The sequence below is a fragment of the Entamoeba dispar genome, genomic scaffold (genome assembly GCF_000209125.1).
Source record: "Entamoeba dispar SAW760 scf_1105229457971 genomic scaffold, whole genome shotgun sequence".
Lineage (NCBI taxonomy): Eukaryota > Evosea > Mastigamoebida > Endamoebidae > Entamoeba > Entamoeba dispar.
The window spans coordinates 1-16,371 of NW_001852959.1; the positions used below are offsets into that span (position 1 = coordinate 1).

The 16,371-nt window shown below is 24.5% G+C and overlaps 5 protein-coding genes across 5 annotated transcripts, besides 24 other annotated features; all 5 read right to left on the minus strand.

Annotated features, from left to right (window-relative positions):
* Positions 1–586: a repeat region.
* A 733-nt stretch (positions 587–1,319) lies between these two features.
* Positions 1,320–1,415: a microsatellite.
* Positions 1,416–1,423: 8 nt separating this feature from the next.
* Positions 1,424–1,526: a sequence feature (AT_rich).
* Positions 1,527–1,573: 47 nt separating this feature from the next.
* Positions 1,574–1,641: a sequence feature (AT_rich).
* A 1-nt stretch (position 1,642) lies between these two features.
* Positions 1,643–1,815: a microsatellite.
* Positions 1,816–1,892: 77 nt separating this feature from the next.
* Positions 1,893–2,050: a microsatellite.
* A 3-nt stretch (positions 2,051–2,053) lies between these two features.
* Positions 2,054–2,116: a sequence feature (AT_rich).
* A 43-nt stretch (positions 2,117–2,159) lies between these two features.
* Positions 2,160–2,209: a sequence feature (AT_rich).
* A 119-nt stretch (positions 2,210–2,328) lies between these two features.
* Positions 2,329–2,505: a microsatellite.
* Positions 2,457–2,568: a microsatellite.
* Positions 2,569–2,730: 162 nt separating this feature from the next.
* Positions 2,731–4,147, minus strand: EDI_110820 (uncharacterized protein; the record flags this gene model as incomplete). Its single annotated transcript, XM_001734121.1, has 3 exons — positions 2,731–2,891; positions 2,948–3,124; positions 3,190–4,147. The coding sequence occupies 3 exons, from the start codon at positions 4,145–4,147 to the stop codon at positions 2,731–2,733; spliced, it is 1,296 nt and encodes a 431-aa protein (XP_001734173.1).
* Positions 4,090–4,176: a microsatellite.
* A 4-nt stretch (positions 4,177–4,180) lies between these two features.
* Positions 4,181–4,253: a sequence feature (AT_rich).
* A 295-nt stretch (positions 4,254–4,548) lies between these two features.
* Positions 4,549–5,022, minus strand: EDI_110830 (uncharacterized protein; the record flags this gene model as incomplete). Its single annotated transcript, XM_001734122.1, has 2 exons — positions 4,549–4,855; positions 4,931–5,022. 2 exons carry the CDS (start codon positions 5,020–5,022, stop codon positions 4,549–4,551), a joined length of 399 nt encoding a protein of 132 aa, XP_001734174.1.
* Positions 5,023–5,902: 880 nt separating this feature from the next.
* EDI_110840 (uncharacterized protein) lies at positions 5,903–7,474 on the minus strand (the record flags this gene model as incomplete). The annotated part of the gene is made up of 2 exons (XM_001734123.1): positions 5,903–6,958; positions 7,022–7,474. The coding sequence occupies 2 exons, from the start codon at positions 7,472–7,474 to the stop codon at positions 5,903–5,905; spliced, it is 1,509 nt and encodes a 502-aa protein (XP_001734175.1).
* Positions 6,438–6,563: a microsatellite.
* Positions 7,475–7,548: 74 nt separating the features above from the next.
* Positions 7,549–7,602: a sequence feature (AT_rich).
* EDI_110850 (uncharacterized protein) lies at positions 7,598–8,158 on the minus strand (the record flags this gene model as incomplete). Its single annotated transcript, XM_001734124.1, has 1 exon — positions 7,598–8,158. The coding sequence occupies one exon, from the start codon at positions 8,156–8,158 to the stop codon at positions 7,598–7,600; it is 561 nt and encodes a 186-aa protein (XP_001734176.1).
* Positions 8,159–8,198: 40 nt separating this feature from the next.
* Positions 8,199–8,354: a microsatellite.
* Positions 8,355–8,605: 251 nt separating this feature from the next.
* Positions 8,606–8,752: a microsatellite.
* Positions 8,753–8,785: 33 nt separating this feature from the next.
* Positions 8,786–15,891, minus strand: EDI_110860 (uncharacterized protein; the record flags this gene model as incomplete). The annotated part of the gene is made up of 3 exons (XM_001734125.1): positions 8,786–15,397; positions 15,451–15,672; positions 15,727–15,891. The coding sequence occupies 3 exons, from the start codon at positions 15,889–15,891 to the stop codon at positions 8,786–8,788; spliced, it is 6,999 nt and encodes a 2,332-aa protein (XP_001734177.1).
* Positions 11,443–11,466: a sequence feature (AT_rich).
* Positions 13,055–13,075: a sequence feature (AT_rich).
* Positions 13,666–13,686: a sequence feature (AT_rich).
* Positions 14,540–14,564: a sequence feature (AT_rich).
* Positions 14,987–15,012: a sequence feature (AT_rich).
* Positions 15,415–15,439: a sequence feature (AT_rich).
* Positions 15,892–15,912: 21 nt separating the features above from the next.
* Positions 15,913–16,100: a microsatellite.
* A 232-nt stretch (positions 16,101–16,332) lies between these two features.
* Positions 16,333–16,371: a sequence feature (AT_rich).

Here is a 16,371-nt window from a genome sequence, read left to right on the forward strand (position 1 = left end):
TTGTTTTTACTTAAATATGATATATATCATATTTTTTAATATGTAATATTCTTTTTATTTTCATATATTGGTTATTATGGAGCAAGTCTCTTAATCTACATATTTTGATTGTAATATTCTTTCTATATTTCTCCTTCAACTTCTTTCTTGATTGTTATTAATAATAATGTTAATAGTGGAGGTTATAGTTTTAATATAATGGTAGTAATCATCTAATGTATTGATTACTATTTCATTTGTATTAATGATATTAATTATTTGATGTATTTGTTCTTATTGTAATAATAATTAATAAATTATACATCTTGTTCTTTCATTTATTCTTATTTATTTATTCTTATTACCTCCTCTTCTTGTATTTCTTCTTTCTTATTTATTCCGGCTATTAATTCTTTTAATTCAATATCTTTCAATTAGTGTGTTATTAATTCTTCTTCCATTCTTCTATTGACTTCCCTTTTAATTTCATTCTTTATTTTATATGTTTTCTTTATTATTTCTTTATATTCATTAATATCTTCTATTTTAATATCAAATTCATGTGTTCTCTTCTATCTAATTCTTTTCAATTTTTTTTCTTAGTTTTTCCATTTTTGTCTGCTGTTGATACTTTATTTAATAACCTCCTTGTTCTTGTACACCACTCAAACATTTTTTTTCTCAATTTTTTTCTTCTTTTTTTCTTGGTGTTTTTCCACTTATTCATATTGTTCCAGTATCTCCATATTTTCTTGTTCATTTGATTATGTTTTTGTCATTTTCCACTGGTTGTTTTTCCTATACCTATTCACTTGCTTATATTTTTTTTTCATTCTTCTCCTGATTCTCTTGTTGATGGCACTGCACATGTCCATATTCTCTACTTGTTGCACTTTGAGTTGTATATTTTTCAATAAACAACTTTTTGGTTATGATTAACTGGGTTATTTGTAGTATCTGTCTTGTTTTGTCACTTTCTTCTGTTGTTGCACATTCTCTATGTTTTACGTCTTGTACATTTATTATAATTATGTTTTACTTGATGTGTCTGATAATGTATTTGTTTGTGCATTATTTGGTATTGTTTGTGAACTTGTTTTTGAAGGCTCTGGTTATTTGTTTGTGGTTGAACTTCTTTTGTTCATGTTAAATATTACCTGTTTCTGTTGATTGTACTGATGGTTTTCTTGTTATTCATTTCTTCACATTTCTATCTTTTATATCATTGGTTATCATTGTTTATTTGATTATATTTATGTTTATTACTTTCTTATTTATTGTTAATCTTCTTTGTTCTATTTGTAATTATAATAATCAATACAAATGTCCTTATTGTTTGTATTTCATTTCTGTTCTTTCATTATATTCATTTCTATTATTAACATTTAATTTCATATATAATGATTCAACCATTTCATTATTCATTTTATTTCATTATGTTATCATAATATATTTTGTAATTCAATAATAAATAGAAATGAAATATCAAATAAAATTCATTTTTATAAATTAATTAAAATAATAAACATAATAAATCATAAAAATAACAATCATCACTAATATGAAATAATCAAATCAAATCATAATTGAACCCATTAATATTTTATGATTATATTCATTAATACTCATATTTATAAAATGTTTAATTAATCATTTTAAATTGTTATTTATATATTTATGTTTGATTATAATATAATGATTTCTATTTATTTATTTGACCAACCTTTATTTGTAGTTTGTTATTTATCACTCTATGATTATTATTTTATATTTTTTCTATATTTGAAATATTTTATTATGTTAAATTATTATTTATTTATTATTTCAATCATTAATAATCATTATATATCAACATATGATGATGAGGTTAAATCATAAATAATGATAAATTCATTTGATTATAACTTATTATAAAATAATTAAAATGAATAAGAAAGAAAATAAAAAATAAATGAAGAGAAATAGAATGAGAAAATAAATAAATAAAGATAATGAGATATTTGATTTTATAATAAATAAATATTTTATTAAATATCCATGAAGAAAATAAAGATATACATAATGTAAATAACACTAAATATTTCATTTTCTTAAATCATTTATTAAATATAATTTGGTAATAATAGAATAATATAATGCTTTATTATTGCAGACTGATGAACTAAGATGTGAAAAATGAGAATAAAAAAATAAATTATATTTTTTTAATTTTTAGTAAAAATTAAAAAATGCACGAAGTGGGGTTTGAACCCACGCATCTTTCGATATCCGCGCCTAAAGCGGACGCCTTAGACCACTCGGCCATTCGTGCTTTCCTAAATTGAAATAGAAAATAAAAAGAAAAAATAAAAAATATAATGAAAGATAATAAAAAGAACTAAAAAATATATAATAAAAGGAAGAAAGTTGAGGTATAAAGAAAATTTAGAGAGAAAAAACAAAATAATACTATTAGATAGAATAAATTCTAGTAAGATATAAATAACAAAAATAATAATAAAGAATAACAAAAAAAAATAAGATAAATAAATAAGAAGAAATAAATAGAATAATTGAATAATGAATGAAGTGATGAATAAAAAATGAATACTCATATTTCTAACAAACAAGAGAATAAATCATAAGAAAGAAAAGAATAAGAAAGAGAAATGAAAAAGAATATCAATTATAATCAATTATAATTTATTTCCACTTCAAATTACATTGCATTTCACTGGTTGTACTTTGTTTTGTTGCTTCATTTATTACCGTTCATAAGAAACAACTTCTTGGTATGCTTTCATTCTTCTTTAATTCTTCAACACATCTACATTTATAAAAACATCCATTTCCAAATGATGTAATTGTTGGTGGTATACCAATTGATGTTAATGATGAACGTCTTGAAAAACACCCACTTTTTAATTCGCTAACTGATGTGGTATATTGTTTATTTTTAATGATGGACAAATTTCAAAGCAATATTTACCTAATTTATTAATTGTTGTTAGTATATTAATTGACGTTAATGACGAACACTCAGAAAAACAATCATCTCGTATTTCACTAATTGATGATGGAATAATAAATTCATTTATATCTTTCTTTTCAATACTCTTTCCATTAACCTCTTTTAAATTTTCTGGAATTTTAAGACTAAGTAACACTGGTTCATTTAGATATTCTTTCTTTATTGATGAATGGGCAAATTAATTTTGCATAGTAATAAACATTCATTAAAACATCCATATCCTATTTTACTAATTGAAGATAGTATGCTGATTAATTTTAATAACACACAATCTCTAAAACAGTACTCTCCTATTTCACTGATTGTTGTTGGTATACTAATTGATGTTAACGTTGTACAATCTTCAAAACAATAATCACCTAATTTAGTGATTGTAGTTGGAATAATAAATTCATTGATACACCTCTTTTCAATATTCTTTCTATTTACCGTTTCTAGATTTCTTGGTATTTCAATACTATTTAATATTGGCTCGTTCATAAATATTCTTTCTTTACTTATATATTTTATGTTCTCTACATTAATCGATTTTAATGAATAACACTCATTAAAACACCAGTGTCCAATTTCTTGAATTGTCGATGGTATATTAATTGACCCTAATGATGTACATCCAGAAAAACACCCACTTCCTATTTTACTAACTGTTATAGGTATTTCGATGGATACTAATGATACACATCTATTAAAACAACCAACCCCTAATTTATTAATGGTTGTTGGTATGCTAAATGCTGTTAAATCTTTATAATTAGAAAAACATTCAGCCCCAAGTGATTTAACTTCTGGTGGTATTGTACCTCTATACGGCCCTGTAAATTCTATATTTTTACAGATATTTCCTGCTTCTTTTTCTTTTAAATATCTTGAATAATATACTTCATACCATATTATTTGTTTATTTATTTTTCCATCATGAAATATTTCATCATTTTTATTATAAATATGAAATGTTTCAATATTAGGAAACAACTTTCTTGAATGTTCATTTAATGGAATTGGATTAAAATGAAATCGTTCCATATTTCCTTGAAATCTTTTAATTCCTATTTCTAAATTAATAAAATCTTTAATATCATTAAAATACATTGATACTATCATTATTTCATTATATCCTAATTTCATTCTTGATTTGTTGTTTCTTGTTGTATTTTCCATTTTTATTTTATTTCAACTTAAAATATTTTTAAGATTTAAAAAAATCTATTTTAAAAATAGTAATTCGATTTTTTTATTTTTCTATTTTTAAGTTATGATAAATAAACAATTTGAATGAAACATCCACTTTTCACTATCATCTTTCATTTTCTGATTATCTCTTATTGGTCTTGTTTTTTAGAGTGGTCAAATGACTTGCCATTCATCATAATGAATGTTGTTAATCAAAATCAATCAATTAATCAAAAGAAATGATTTATGATGAATAAAAAGATAACAAGAAATGATAATAATAAATAATGTGATTTATTGTCAAATAATCATTTCAATTGATATAACAACAACAATGTAATCACGTTGTTGATTAAAACTAATTATTTCATATGATGATTACATTCTAATCATATTCCTGTTGATTTTAAACATGTTGAATGATAACTATGACCACATCCAAATACATTGATTAATTCATCCTTTTCTTTATGACAAACAACACATTCTTTTGTTGTAATATTTCCTTTTTTTAATTCTTTGTTATGTTGTTGTATTGTTTGGTTTAGTTGTTCATTTGAAATCATTTGAAGTGTTTTGTACATTGTTAATTTCGATTGGCTTTGTTTGATTAAATCACTTAACACCTTTCTTAATAAAACTCCTTCTGTGATGTTACAACAAAATTCACTTCTTTTATTGGTATATTTGAAATTTCTATTTCAACTATTTCTAGATACACTTTCTTGTATTCTTCATAACATTCATTTCTTCTCTTCATTATTTCATTACATCTCTTCATCACATTCTTCATTTCTAGTTATATCTCTTAATCGAAATGTTTCACTTACTTCTTTGAGTTCTTCCATAATTCCTTCATACATTTTAGTTATTTCTTCTTCCTTTTCTTTCTTCTTCATTTTGATTTTGATTTTGTTTGTCTATTTCATTTAAACATGTGATACTTCTGCTTTGAAGATTTCTAAAACTTTCTTTAATTTCTCCTTTCTTCTAATCATCAATATTGTTCTTTCATCTTTATATTTCATGTTCAATAACTTTATCCATATCACATGTTTTTCTATCGATGATTTGTCGTATTTCTGTGGTGTCTTTCTTCATTTCATAACAACTCTCAATCACTTTCATATCAATACATCTCATATTTCTTTGAATGATTCGACTTGCTTCATTCATCATTATTCTTCCTTACTCATAAATGATTTCATATGGTGTGTTTGGTTGAACTAAACAATATAATCCACAACTTGCAAAATATTTAACTCCATTATTCATTGTTTTCTTTATATCCATTTCATACATTTTTTTTGTGAATTTTTTAACTGTTTTCTCAATACTTTCTCGTTCTAATCCTTTTCGTATCCATCTTTTATCTCATTCCATACATCTCCTTTTTGGATAATAACCATTGTCATTAACGCATCACGTGCTGTTTCATTTTCATTTAATCTCCGTAATATTTTCTTATTATTAACTGTGAATGCTGCTTTAACTATTTTATCTATTTTCCACTTCTTTCTTTATCACATTCTTTAATTCCTTCATTACACATTTCTTCTTCTTCTTTATTCTAATCTTTTGATGTTAAAACATTAAATATAGCTTCTTTCATTCCTCGTTCTCCATATTTCATTCTAATCACTTCTCGTGCTCCACTTTCTTTAACTTCTGTGATTGGACTTTTCATTGTTTCTATTAATCCTTCAATAACTTCTTTCTTCTCTCCAATATCTCTCAACACATCTATTGTTTTGTCTTTACAAATAATAATTCTTCAATTAATGTCATCCCATATGTATTATTAAATACTATCTTAATTATTTCTTTATCATCTCCTTCTGCATTACATCGTTCTGCATTTGTGATAAGCATTTCAATATTGTTCTTCATGCTTTCTTCAATTAAACTTGTTGGTGTGATTCCATGTTTGAGAATGTTATGTGAAACAATGCGAAATGCTTCAATTGTCTTTTTCCCTAATGACCTATACATTGTGAAAATAGTAGAATATCTTGAATATTCAATACATATACTGATCACAGATGCAATATCTAATATATTTGAATAACATCCTATTATTCTTTCACTTATTGTACTATCTTTATTTTTCAATCCCATCACAAATATTTCCCATGCATTTTTCTTATTTATTTCAATTTTCTTTCCTTTCTCATTTATTTCTGAAATTATTTTATTCATTATTATTTCTTTTTGTTCATCAGGAGTGGATTCAATTAATGTATCAACACATTCTAATTCTTTTGCATATTCCCAACAATCTTTTCCTTCTTTTGCCATTTTACTTATGATTTCTTTTCCTTTTCTTTTCATTGTTCCTTTTCTTTCAATGCATATCTTTATTTGTTCTTCTTCATTTTCTATCTCATCTATCATTTCTTCTTCTGTTGGAATGTCTATACTTTTGAATCTATTCATTGTGAGTATTACTATCATTTTCTCATTATTCTGAATTTCTTCTATTGGTGTATTATTTATTATTTCTTTCTCTCTATTCCCTTGATTAACTTTAATTTGATTATTATATTGTGTTAAAATGATTGTATCACACCAAATAATAGATATTGGTGATTTAACTTTGTTTTCTTTAATTATTTCAATACTAAATTTCCCTTCATCAAATCTTTCTTCATACAAACTTATTGTGTTGTTATGTAATATACAATGATGTGGGGGTGTTTCCTTCTTTTCAATTTGAAGAATAGGTGTTGATGAAATACTTTGGATTTTTTTATACAGATAATATTCTGTTGGTGGACATGTGAATGGTGGAATACAACTCTGTTATTTTGATTCATTTCTATTCATTTTCTCATCATTTAAATCACATAACCATAAAAATACTGATTTACTTGTTGCTAACATAAATTGTCCGACTTCTTTTGTTTTTGCTGTAACATGTGTTAAACATGAATTTGATAATACATCAACATGTCCTCGTTGTCCAAATCCAAGAATCGATGTATCAGGATATTCAATTACTCTCAGTGTTTTATCATTTGAATATAATGTAAAGATTCTTGCTGATAAAAAGTATCCTTTGATTGTTCCTGAAATCACTTGTCGATAAAACACTCGATATGTTTCAATTTCAATGACTAATACAGTGAAATCACTTGAAATTGTGAGTATTAAATCTTCATAACAATCAATACTAATAATTGGTGCTGATTTCATTAATGGTGGTGGTGTATGAATTATACTTTCTTGTGTATCAATGTTATAATAAATGATTCTATTATTATCACTGAAACAAATCATTCTTTTATCATTCACACAATATCCTTTGATTCTCATTCTTTTCTAATGAGAGTGTTGATTTGATTAAATCTATCATCTTTATCCATTTTTTTATTATTCTTTATTACCTCTTTTTATTTCTTTTATTAATTAAAATGAAAATGAAAATATTAATGAATATTAATGAATAGAATATTGAATATTATCTCCTAATGTGATTGTTGGTGTTGTTGCACATCTTGCATATTTTCTATTAAATCCTTCAAATCGTACAAATGTGAATATTAATGGATTTGATTCATCTCCTCCTTCATAACATACTCTAACATTAACTACTCCTTGTTCATGTGCAGGTGTAATTACAACTATTTCAGTATGTGAATTAAATGTTGCTAGTGTGCTAATATTTCCAAATGTTACTTGATATTTTCTTCCTGAATATGGGAATCTCCCTTTGATATAAATCTTTGTTCCACCACAACATGGTCCTTCAGTTTGTGATAGTTCTTTAATAGTACATACAAGAGGGAGTATCATTCTAATAGTTGATTTCTCATTAATATTCCATTCTTCACTTCTTCCTTTCTTTGGTAATACATATCCATTATATATTAATGTTATTTGGTGTAATGTTAATTTCTTTTGTTCTTCAATTTCTGAATAAATTCTTTCTAGTTTGATTGGTACATTCATTTCAATGTATTGAACACATTGATGGTTATTGAACAATTCAATTTTCATTGTTTTTTATTTTATAGATGATGAATCACCACATCATCCTTTCATTTCTTGAATTATCATCATTTCTTCTTTCTCTTTTTGTTTTATATTCTTGTTTATTTCATTCATTTAATTGTTTAATTGGTGTTTGATTCAATAACAATTTATCACTTCTTTTATTTGTTAATTTCACTTTTTTAATTCTTTTATTAATGTAAACCTCCTTCTTTATTAACAAGTAAGAAACTTATTTGATTTTATCATATTTTATTTATCTCCTTTATTCTATTTCTTAACACATTTATAAACAAAAATTTGGCTGATGAAAAAAAGTCATAATAAAAAGTATGGCGTTGAAGTGCATATACTATAATTTTATTAAAAATACGAACCTTAACAATTAAGATATAATGAAGCAAAAAAAAACAATGAATAGAATAACATTAAAACACTTGCTGAAGTAGAATTTAATATAATAATGAAATAAAAAAAAGAATAACTTTTCTTCAAAGTACTAATGAATAACAAAAATTAAAATAACATAATTATAGATAAAAAATAAGAATGAAAAAATAGTTATTATATTATTATAGTATTAAAAATAATAATGAAAATTTCAAAATTGTAAAAAAGTATTACAAAAGTAATTTATAATTTGCTTCTTTCTTCATTTTTTTTTATTTCAAATAATTCATCAGAAAGAGTGTTAAGAAGTATTTCTGTTTTTTCAACCATTTCTTTTTGCTCTTGGGTTAAGGTAATGTTTTGGTATTTGACTGAGTCCTCAATAATTTCTTTTGTTTGGAGTACTAAATTGAAGATACGAGGGTATTTTATTTTTGAATAACATTTTAGTATTGTTAAAATATCTATTTGTTCAAATGGATAAACTAACTTTGGAATATACTTTAATGGTAATGGTCCATACTGTAATGAAGATAAAGAAAATTCAATGTTTTGTTGTAGTCTTTCTGTAATAACATCTTGTGGTTCAAAGACAATTTGTTTAACAGAAACTACTTCATACTGTGGTAAGATAGAAGGGAGCGGTTGGGCAATAGTGATGACATCTCTTTTACGAGATATTTTATAACAATCATCTTCATGTTCATATTTATAATCAAAACAGAAAGTATTTGTTGTAATAAAATTCTCTACAACTCGGTTTTCTTTCATTGGACTAACTTCAACAAAAACAGAGTCATTTCCTTGTTTTTTTAAAACAGCTTCAAATTGAGTTGGTGAAAGAATGGAACGTAGTACTAGTCCTAGATGATCTTTATCTTTATTAATAAGATAATAATGATCAACATTTGACTCTGCTTCAAGTTTATTGTATAAATCACACATACTGTCATGACAAATTTCTAATTCTTTATATTGTTTCATTGTTTTAAATAAAGAGACTAATACTTCAAAAACGTAGATAGACATTTGTATTTTATTTGCCAATTTAAAGAAGTCCGTTGCTTGTTTTAATTTGTTAACAACTGTAATAATAGTTTCTTTATTTATTTCTAAAGTAACATCATCATAATTAGGTTCCTTACATATTTCCTTTAATTTTCTTTTGTCAATACTTTCTGGAAGTCCAAGATATAAGGCTATATGAATACAACAAATGCCAGCTTCACAATACATTTTGTAAGAAACATATTCTTCAATCATTCTTTGAATCCAGGCAATATGAACTCTTGCAGTACTTTGATATTCATGAGCAAAAATCATAAATTTCTCTACTAACTGAATTGGAGAACTTCCATTCATTAAACTTTTAATATCAACTAATTTTTGGAGAATTTGGTCTGCAGTTGTTGTTAATTCATTTAAACATTCTTCAAACAAAACTTGTTGACTTTTAGATACATCAATAAAAGCATCTTTATTAAATTCTCCTTCAGCATCAACGAATTGATTTATTTTTTCTACTGAAAGAGTAATTTTTTTTGAACCTCCAGATGAATGAAAACCAGTTTTTTTCTTAATTATTCCACTGGCTGATTTTTTTAATGTTGATGGTCCACAAGAACCAAGTAATTTATCACTAAACAAAGACATAATTTTACTTACTCTTGAATGATGAGGTTCTTTACAAATAGAATAATCAACATATCTATTAAGTTTTCTATATTTATCATCAGTATTTTCTGCTTGAATTAATCGTTGAGAAAGTGTTTGTACATCTTTAATCACGGCTTGTGTTATCATTTGAGGGTTTTGAATAAATGGTTCTGTTGCAGTAAAAAGATAATGTAAAGTAACAGCATAATCATTTCTAACTCGTTCATATTCAATTTCTTTAATTGCTTGTTGTTCAAATTCTTTATTTAATTGTTCAATTTGTTCTAACTTACATTTTTCTTCAGTAATATCTTCTTCAAAATGATGAACTGCCGTAATAACAGAAATCGTTGATATTGTATATTTTCTTGTTTTTTTACCTCTTCTTTTAATTGGTGTTTTGATATTTAGAGGTGGTGAAAAATCATTTGACTCTGCATTAAATTCTCTGAGTAATTGATAATCTTCTTGAGCTTCTTTTAGCCATTCTTTAACTTTATCTTTATAACAACATACTTTTTTACATATTGAGGATATAGCTTTAACATAATCATTGCTTTCTCTCATTCGTATATTTGTTAGTTCACACCCAACACTAGACCAAATATATGATTTAATAACTTCTTCTGCATATTTAACTTCTTTCTTATGCCAATCTTCTTTCTTAATCAAATTATCTTTCATTTCTTGATATTTTTGACTTAATTCAATACAATATGAACACAAATTTTTTCCACTTTCTATAGCTTGACACCACCATTCAAATGAACAAAATTTATTGATAGAATCATCAAAATCAGTTCGTAATCTTGCCATTTTCATTTCTAAAAATTGAGAATACTCAATTAATCCTTCTATGACTCTAATACAATTATTGTCATATTCTCTATTATTAATTTCGTTAAAATCTTTCATAGATTTACGATAACACTCTTCAATAAAATTAATTCCACTTGCCATTTTGTGTTCATTCATTTGAGCCAAAACTTCAAAGACTTTAGTTTGTTCTTCGTCCGTTTGTTGTGCTTTTTTAATTTGAGATTTTAAGTCATTAATCAAATTAATTAAAACCTCAAAATTAGAGAATGTGATACAGTCAACTTCTTTTAAAGAGGAAATATCATTAGTCCATTCTACCAAATTTTTTTTCTCATTTTCAATGACATTTTTGTATGAATCGTCTTGGAGTAAAAAACTTATCCATTGAGGTAATTTTATAAAGAAAGAATCAATGGATGCTAAAGAATTTTTAATTTTATTATTATTTTCTTTTTCTTGGTCAATAATTCCTTTTTGTTCTTTAAGAGAAACTTGGACATTAAGGTATTGTTTAATTCTTTCATCTATCTTTTCTTTCATTGGTTCAAGACCTTTTCCAATATTCATTTTAATGGTATTTAAAGCATTAATATCTTCTTGAGAGAATAACATTGCTGATTGTATTTCTTTAATGATATCACTTTTTAAAGTTACATAAAAGTTATTTGGAGTTGCATGGAATTCTTTAATTAATTCAATAACTTTCATGAATCTATTAAGAACATTATTCATAAAAACGAGAAATACATCTAAATCACCAACTTCTACTCCAATATTAATTTTTTGAAGATGAATTAAAGAATTAATATTTTTTTGACCTTCTTCCCAATAATTATGACGTAGTTCATCAATTTGTTTAACAGAAGTCTCAAAATCTTCTTTTGCTAAAGAAGGAAGACAATCAATTAAGTTTCTAAAGAGAGTGATATTAGAGTACTTTAATTCAGATAATGATACAGCACAATCAGACATTGACCTACTTATATTTTGTGAGAATATAAAATTATATTTGACCATTATATAAACAAGATCTAAAGCATTCTTACGAATAGATTCTTGAGATGAGTTACAAAGATTTAATAAATTCTTTAATAAAATTGCACTAAATTGACTAGTTCCTTCAAATAAGAAATGTTTATGTCTAAGAATTAATAATCTAATAAAATCTTTTAATTTATTTGTGTATTCATCACTTTGACGTACTTGAAATAATGTAGTAGCAACAATTTCTTCTAATCGAATTAATGATGGCCCATTATCTGAAGAACTTTCAAATCGATCAAATAAAGCTTCAGCATAATCCATTACAATAGAACTTAATTCTTCAATTAATTTGTCAAGATTCATTACTTTATTTATTCTAGATTTTACAATAGGTTGTTGAACATAAGATGGTATTTTAGTTGTGTTTAATCCACCAGAATGTCTATTATGTTTAGAAGAAATAGATTTACCAAAAGAATTGATTGGTTCAATCATTACAGTATTTCTATTATTTGTTTGTGTAAAATATGATTGTTTTAATGTATGAATAAGATCTTTAATTTCTTCTATCGGATTATTGATTGAACAAGGAAAATGAATAAAGAATAATAACGCTCTTCTTAAATGAATAAGAAATATTTCTATTCTTGTTGGAATTTCTTTTTCTAACCAACTCTTCATTGTAGAATATGAAATATTCTTTAAAACAAAGAACATACAAAGATACATCACTTTAATATCATTAATAGATTCTTCACTTACACTAAACTGATTATAATGCACATCTTTAATTTTATCAAATTCATCTAATAAATAAATTAATAATCCAAAAAGGATATTTCCAATATAAACTCTATCTTCTCTTGATTGATATTTGACATCAAAATCTAAACGAAGTAAAATTAAAAATAATGTATCAATAGCTATTTTTCCAACAGGTCCTTCTCTAGTATAAATATTTAAAAGCTCTCTAATAAAATATGTAATGATAAGATGTTTTTGAGTTATTTCATCTCCTAAATTTTCAATAGTTGTAACTTCTAATGCCTGTGGTTTATTAAATAAAATAAAATTCTTTGAAACTCCAATTGTTGCAATAAATTGTGTTCTACAAATTCCTAAAGTAACAAACGCTGGACTAGTACGATCTAATCTTGTAAAACCATCACTCCCAAGACAAGACCCTAATGTAATAAGATGTTTAATAATAATAGAAGCAATTGGTTCATTATCAATAACACCCATCAATCTTGAAATGAATTCAGCTAAATTAATATTTCCTTCAAAAACCCCTTTGTAATTATTAGATACAATCTTCTTTCTTATTAAACTTGAAAATTTTTGACATCCAATAGAAAGATATGACAAATTCTTAGAATCTAGCTTTTTACCTGAATTAATCATCATCACTATTCCTTTAAATAAAATGGTAAATAAAATCCAAGAATACTTCATTACATTCTCCACTTTTTCCATATCATCTTTAATTTTCATTAAAAATTGCCATAAAAGTCTTGAAACAAGACTTTCTTCTTGATTTTCAATTGTAAAATTAATAGTAAAATCATGTAATAACTTTGATCTAGAAGAGTCTGATTTACCAGTACCTTCAATTTTTGCAAAGATATCAAATAAAGCAAAAAATCCTAATGAATTTTCTTTAGTATAAAAAATAAAATAATTAACAATTGAAGGTAAGAAATGAATAGCCTCTTGGACTGGAATAGATTCAAGTGCTCTTTCTACTCCAACCATCTTTCCATTTAAAAACCTATAAATATTTTTTTCTTTAGGATAAATAGTAGATTGAACATCTATCTTAACATTAATACTCATTTTTGTTACATCATGATGTAACTGATTTAAATATCCATCAGTAAGATTTCCTTTTAACAATGGTAAAGAATAAACCATACTTGAAACAACATTTCCATTTGCAAATAATGGAAGAACAGAATAATACATTGGTTTTTGTGAAAAGTCATCATAAGAAATGAAAAGAACAGTAATTAAAAGATGATATTTTTCTCTTAATGGAAATGGTAATTGAACTCTAATTTCATCAGTAAAGAATGTTTGTTTATTATAATTAACAGATGAATATACTTTATCTAATAAATTTGGTGACATAGAATTCATTGGAAAAAATGATTTAATGATACTATTTGTATTTAAATCATCATTACTTTTTAACTGAAACATTAAACAAATTCCACCATTTTTTGGTCGTTTATCTTTAGGAATTATAACTTCAATAGGAGATATAAATAAAGTATTATAAAAATCATGATAAATTTCGTTAATGTTTTTTAATATAACAAGATCATGTAATAAAGGAACTTCTTCATTTTCTTTTTCACTAGCTTCTGGTGGTTGTGAATCAACATTTTGAACAACTCCATCTTGAGTAATAATTAAATTTGCTTTAGTGTAATGGCTTAATTGTTCAAATTTAAATCCCCATGAACCATTAATTGGTTTAATCTTTCCATTTTCTACATTTCCAAGAAATTGCCATAAATCAATAATACTTTCATCATAATATAATTTTAAATTATAATATGATTTTCTATCTTCAAGTAAATCATTGTTTAATGCCACTACTCCTGTTGCAATATATTGAAGAAATTGAACTCCTTTTGACTTTTGAATAACATTTACTTGTCTCATTTTTTCAATAATTCTTAATGTATTTCTTGATTCTTTTTCTGCTACAAATATTTCTTCCATATTTTCTCCATCAAATAATTTATAAATGGTTAATACAGCCCATAACTTCCCATTTTTAATTTGATTTTCATTTAATGATATTGCACATGTTTCACCAACATTATTATTCATTAACAAATTAACATCTGCTTGTTTAGGTGAAATAATAAAGTTACTTGATATTTTTTCCTTTTTACTTTGATCATAAATAGCAAAATTAAGAATTAAGTTATCAATTGAACCAATCGCCCATACTACATTATTTAAATCAATCACATAAATTATATTTTTATTTTTTATAACATCATCATTAATTTCATTTTTAGTTAAATCTGATGGATTTAAATCACGAAATAATGTACCGAAAAGACAAGGCATTTCTTCTCTTCTATTGTATTTTCCTGGTTCAAATAATAATGAGCTCTTTCTTATTTTTTCTTCTGCTGTAATATATTCTATATTATCATCTAGTTGTATTGTTGTAGTTTGTTGATAAAATTGATTCATTATAAGTGTATGATAATTGTCCATAACTGAAACTCCAAAAATGACATTTTCTTTATTTAGTCTTTGTTTATGAATTAAATCAAAACGGGTAATATGATTAGTTGGATATGTTTTAAATTTATTTGGTACATTAGAACTATCAGCTTGTGAAAATAAACTAATTAATGAAACAGAATTCCACTATACTATTAACAATGAATAAAATAAAAATAATTATTAAAACAAGAACAAACTTCTATTTCATCTCTTTTTTGTTCAAAATAATTACAAAATTTTGCAAATTCTTTTCTACAAATTCTACTTGATTTATCAAGAAACATACTTCCTAAAACCTCTCTTAAATTTTGTTCTTTGACGTATAAATGTTGGTTCGATGAAATAGGAAATTGACCTGATTCTAAAAATATTCTTAACTGAAAAATATCTAATTGTTCCGTTTCTTCTGAGTCAAATTCCTATATTATTCAATCAATCTCATCTCTTTTTTTTAAATCTCAATCTTAACAAACATCAAATTGAATATTTAATACTCGTTGTTGTTCTTGGTCTTTTATTTGTTTTGATGTTTTGATTCGGGGAGTTACTAATCTTGGACTACTTGCTAACTTCAATGACTTAACAAAATCGTTCTTTTCAAAAATATCATCAATAACGACTTGTTCTTTGTTCTTCATTGAAATGGACTTATCAGTTAATTTATTTTCTTTTTGATTTGTTTTCTATTTTTATTTTTTTTCCCTCTTCTTTCCCATTTTTTATTTTTTAAGAATCCACGTAGTCAATTTTCTTTCATTTTTTTTATCATTTGCTTTTTTTCTTTTTTTGTATTCTATTTTTAAATTTAGTTTTTTTTTATTTTTGGAATATTTTGTTTTTGTGTTTTACGAAATTTTTGTAAAGGGAAAGAACAATAAAATAAGATATAGTCTTAATGTTTTTTTTTGTTTGTTAAAATACTTTTAATAATCTTTTATTTTTTTCAATAGACAATACCATAGGTGAAACGTTCTAGTCGATAGAGAAAAACAAAGGTTGATAAAGATTATTTTCAAATGAAAAGGTATAATGTCAATTTCATTAACACAAAGCAAAAAAATGTTATTAACAGTATTAAGATATTAAATAAAACAAATAAAAATAATAAATAATTTAAA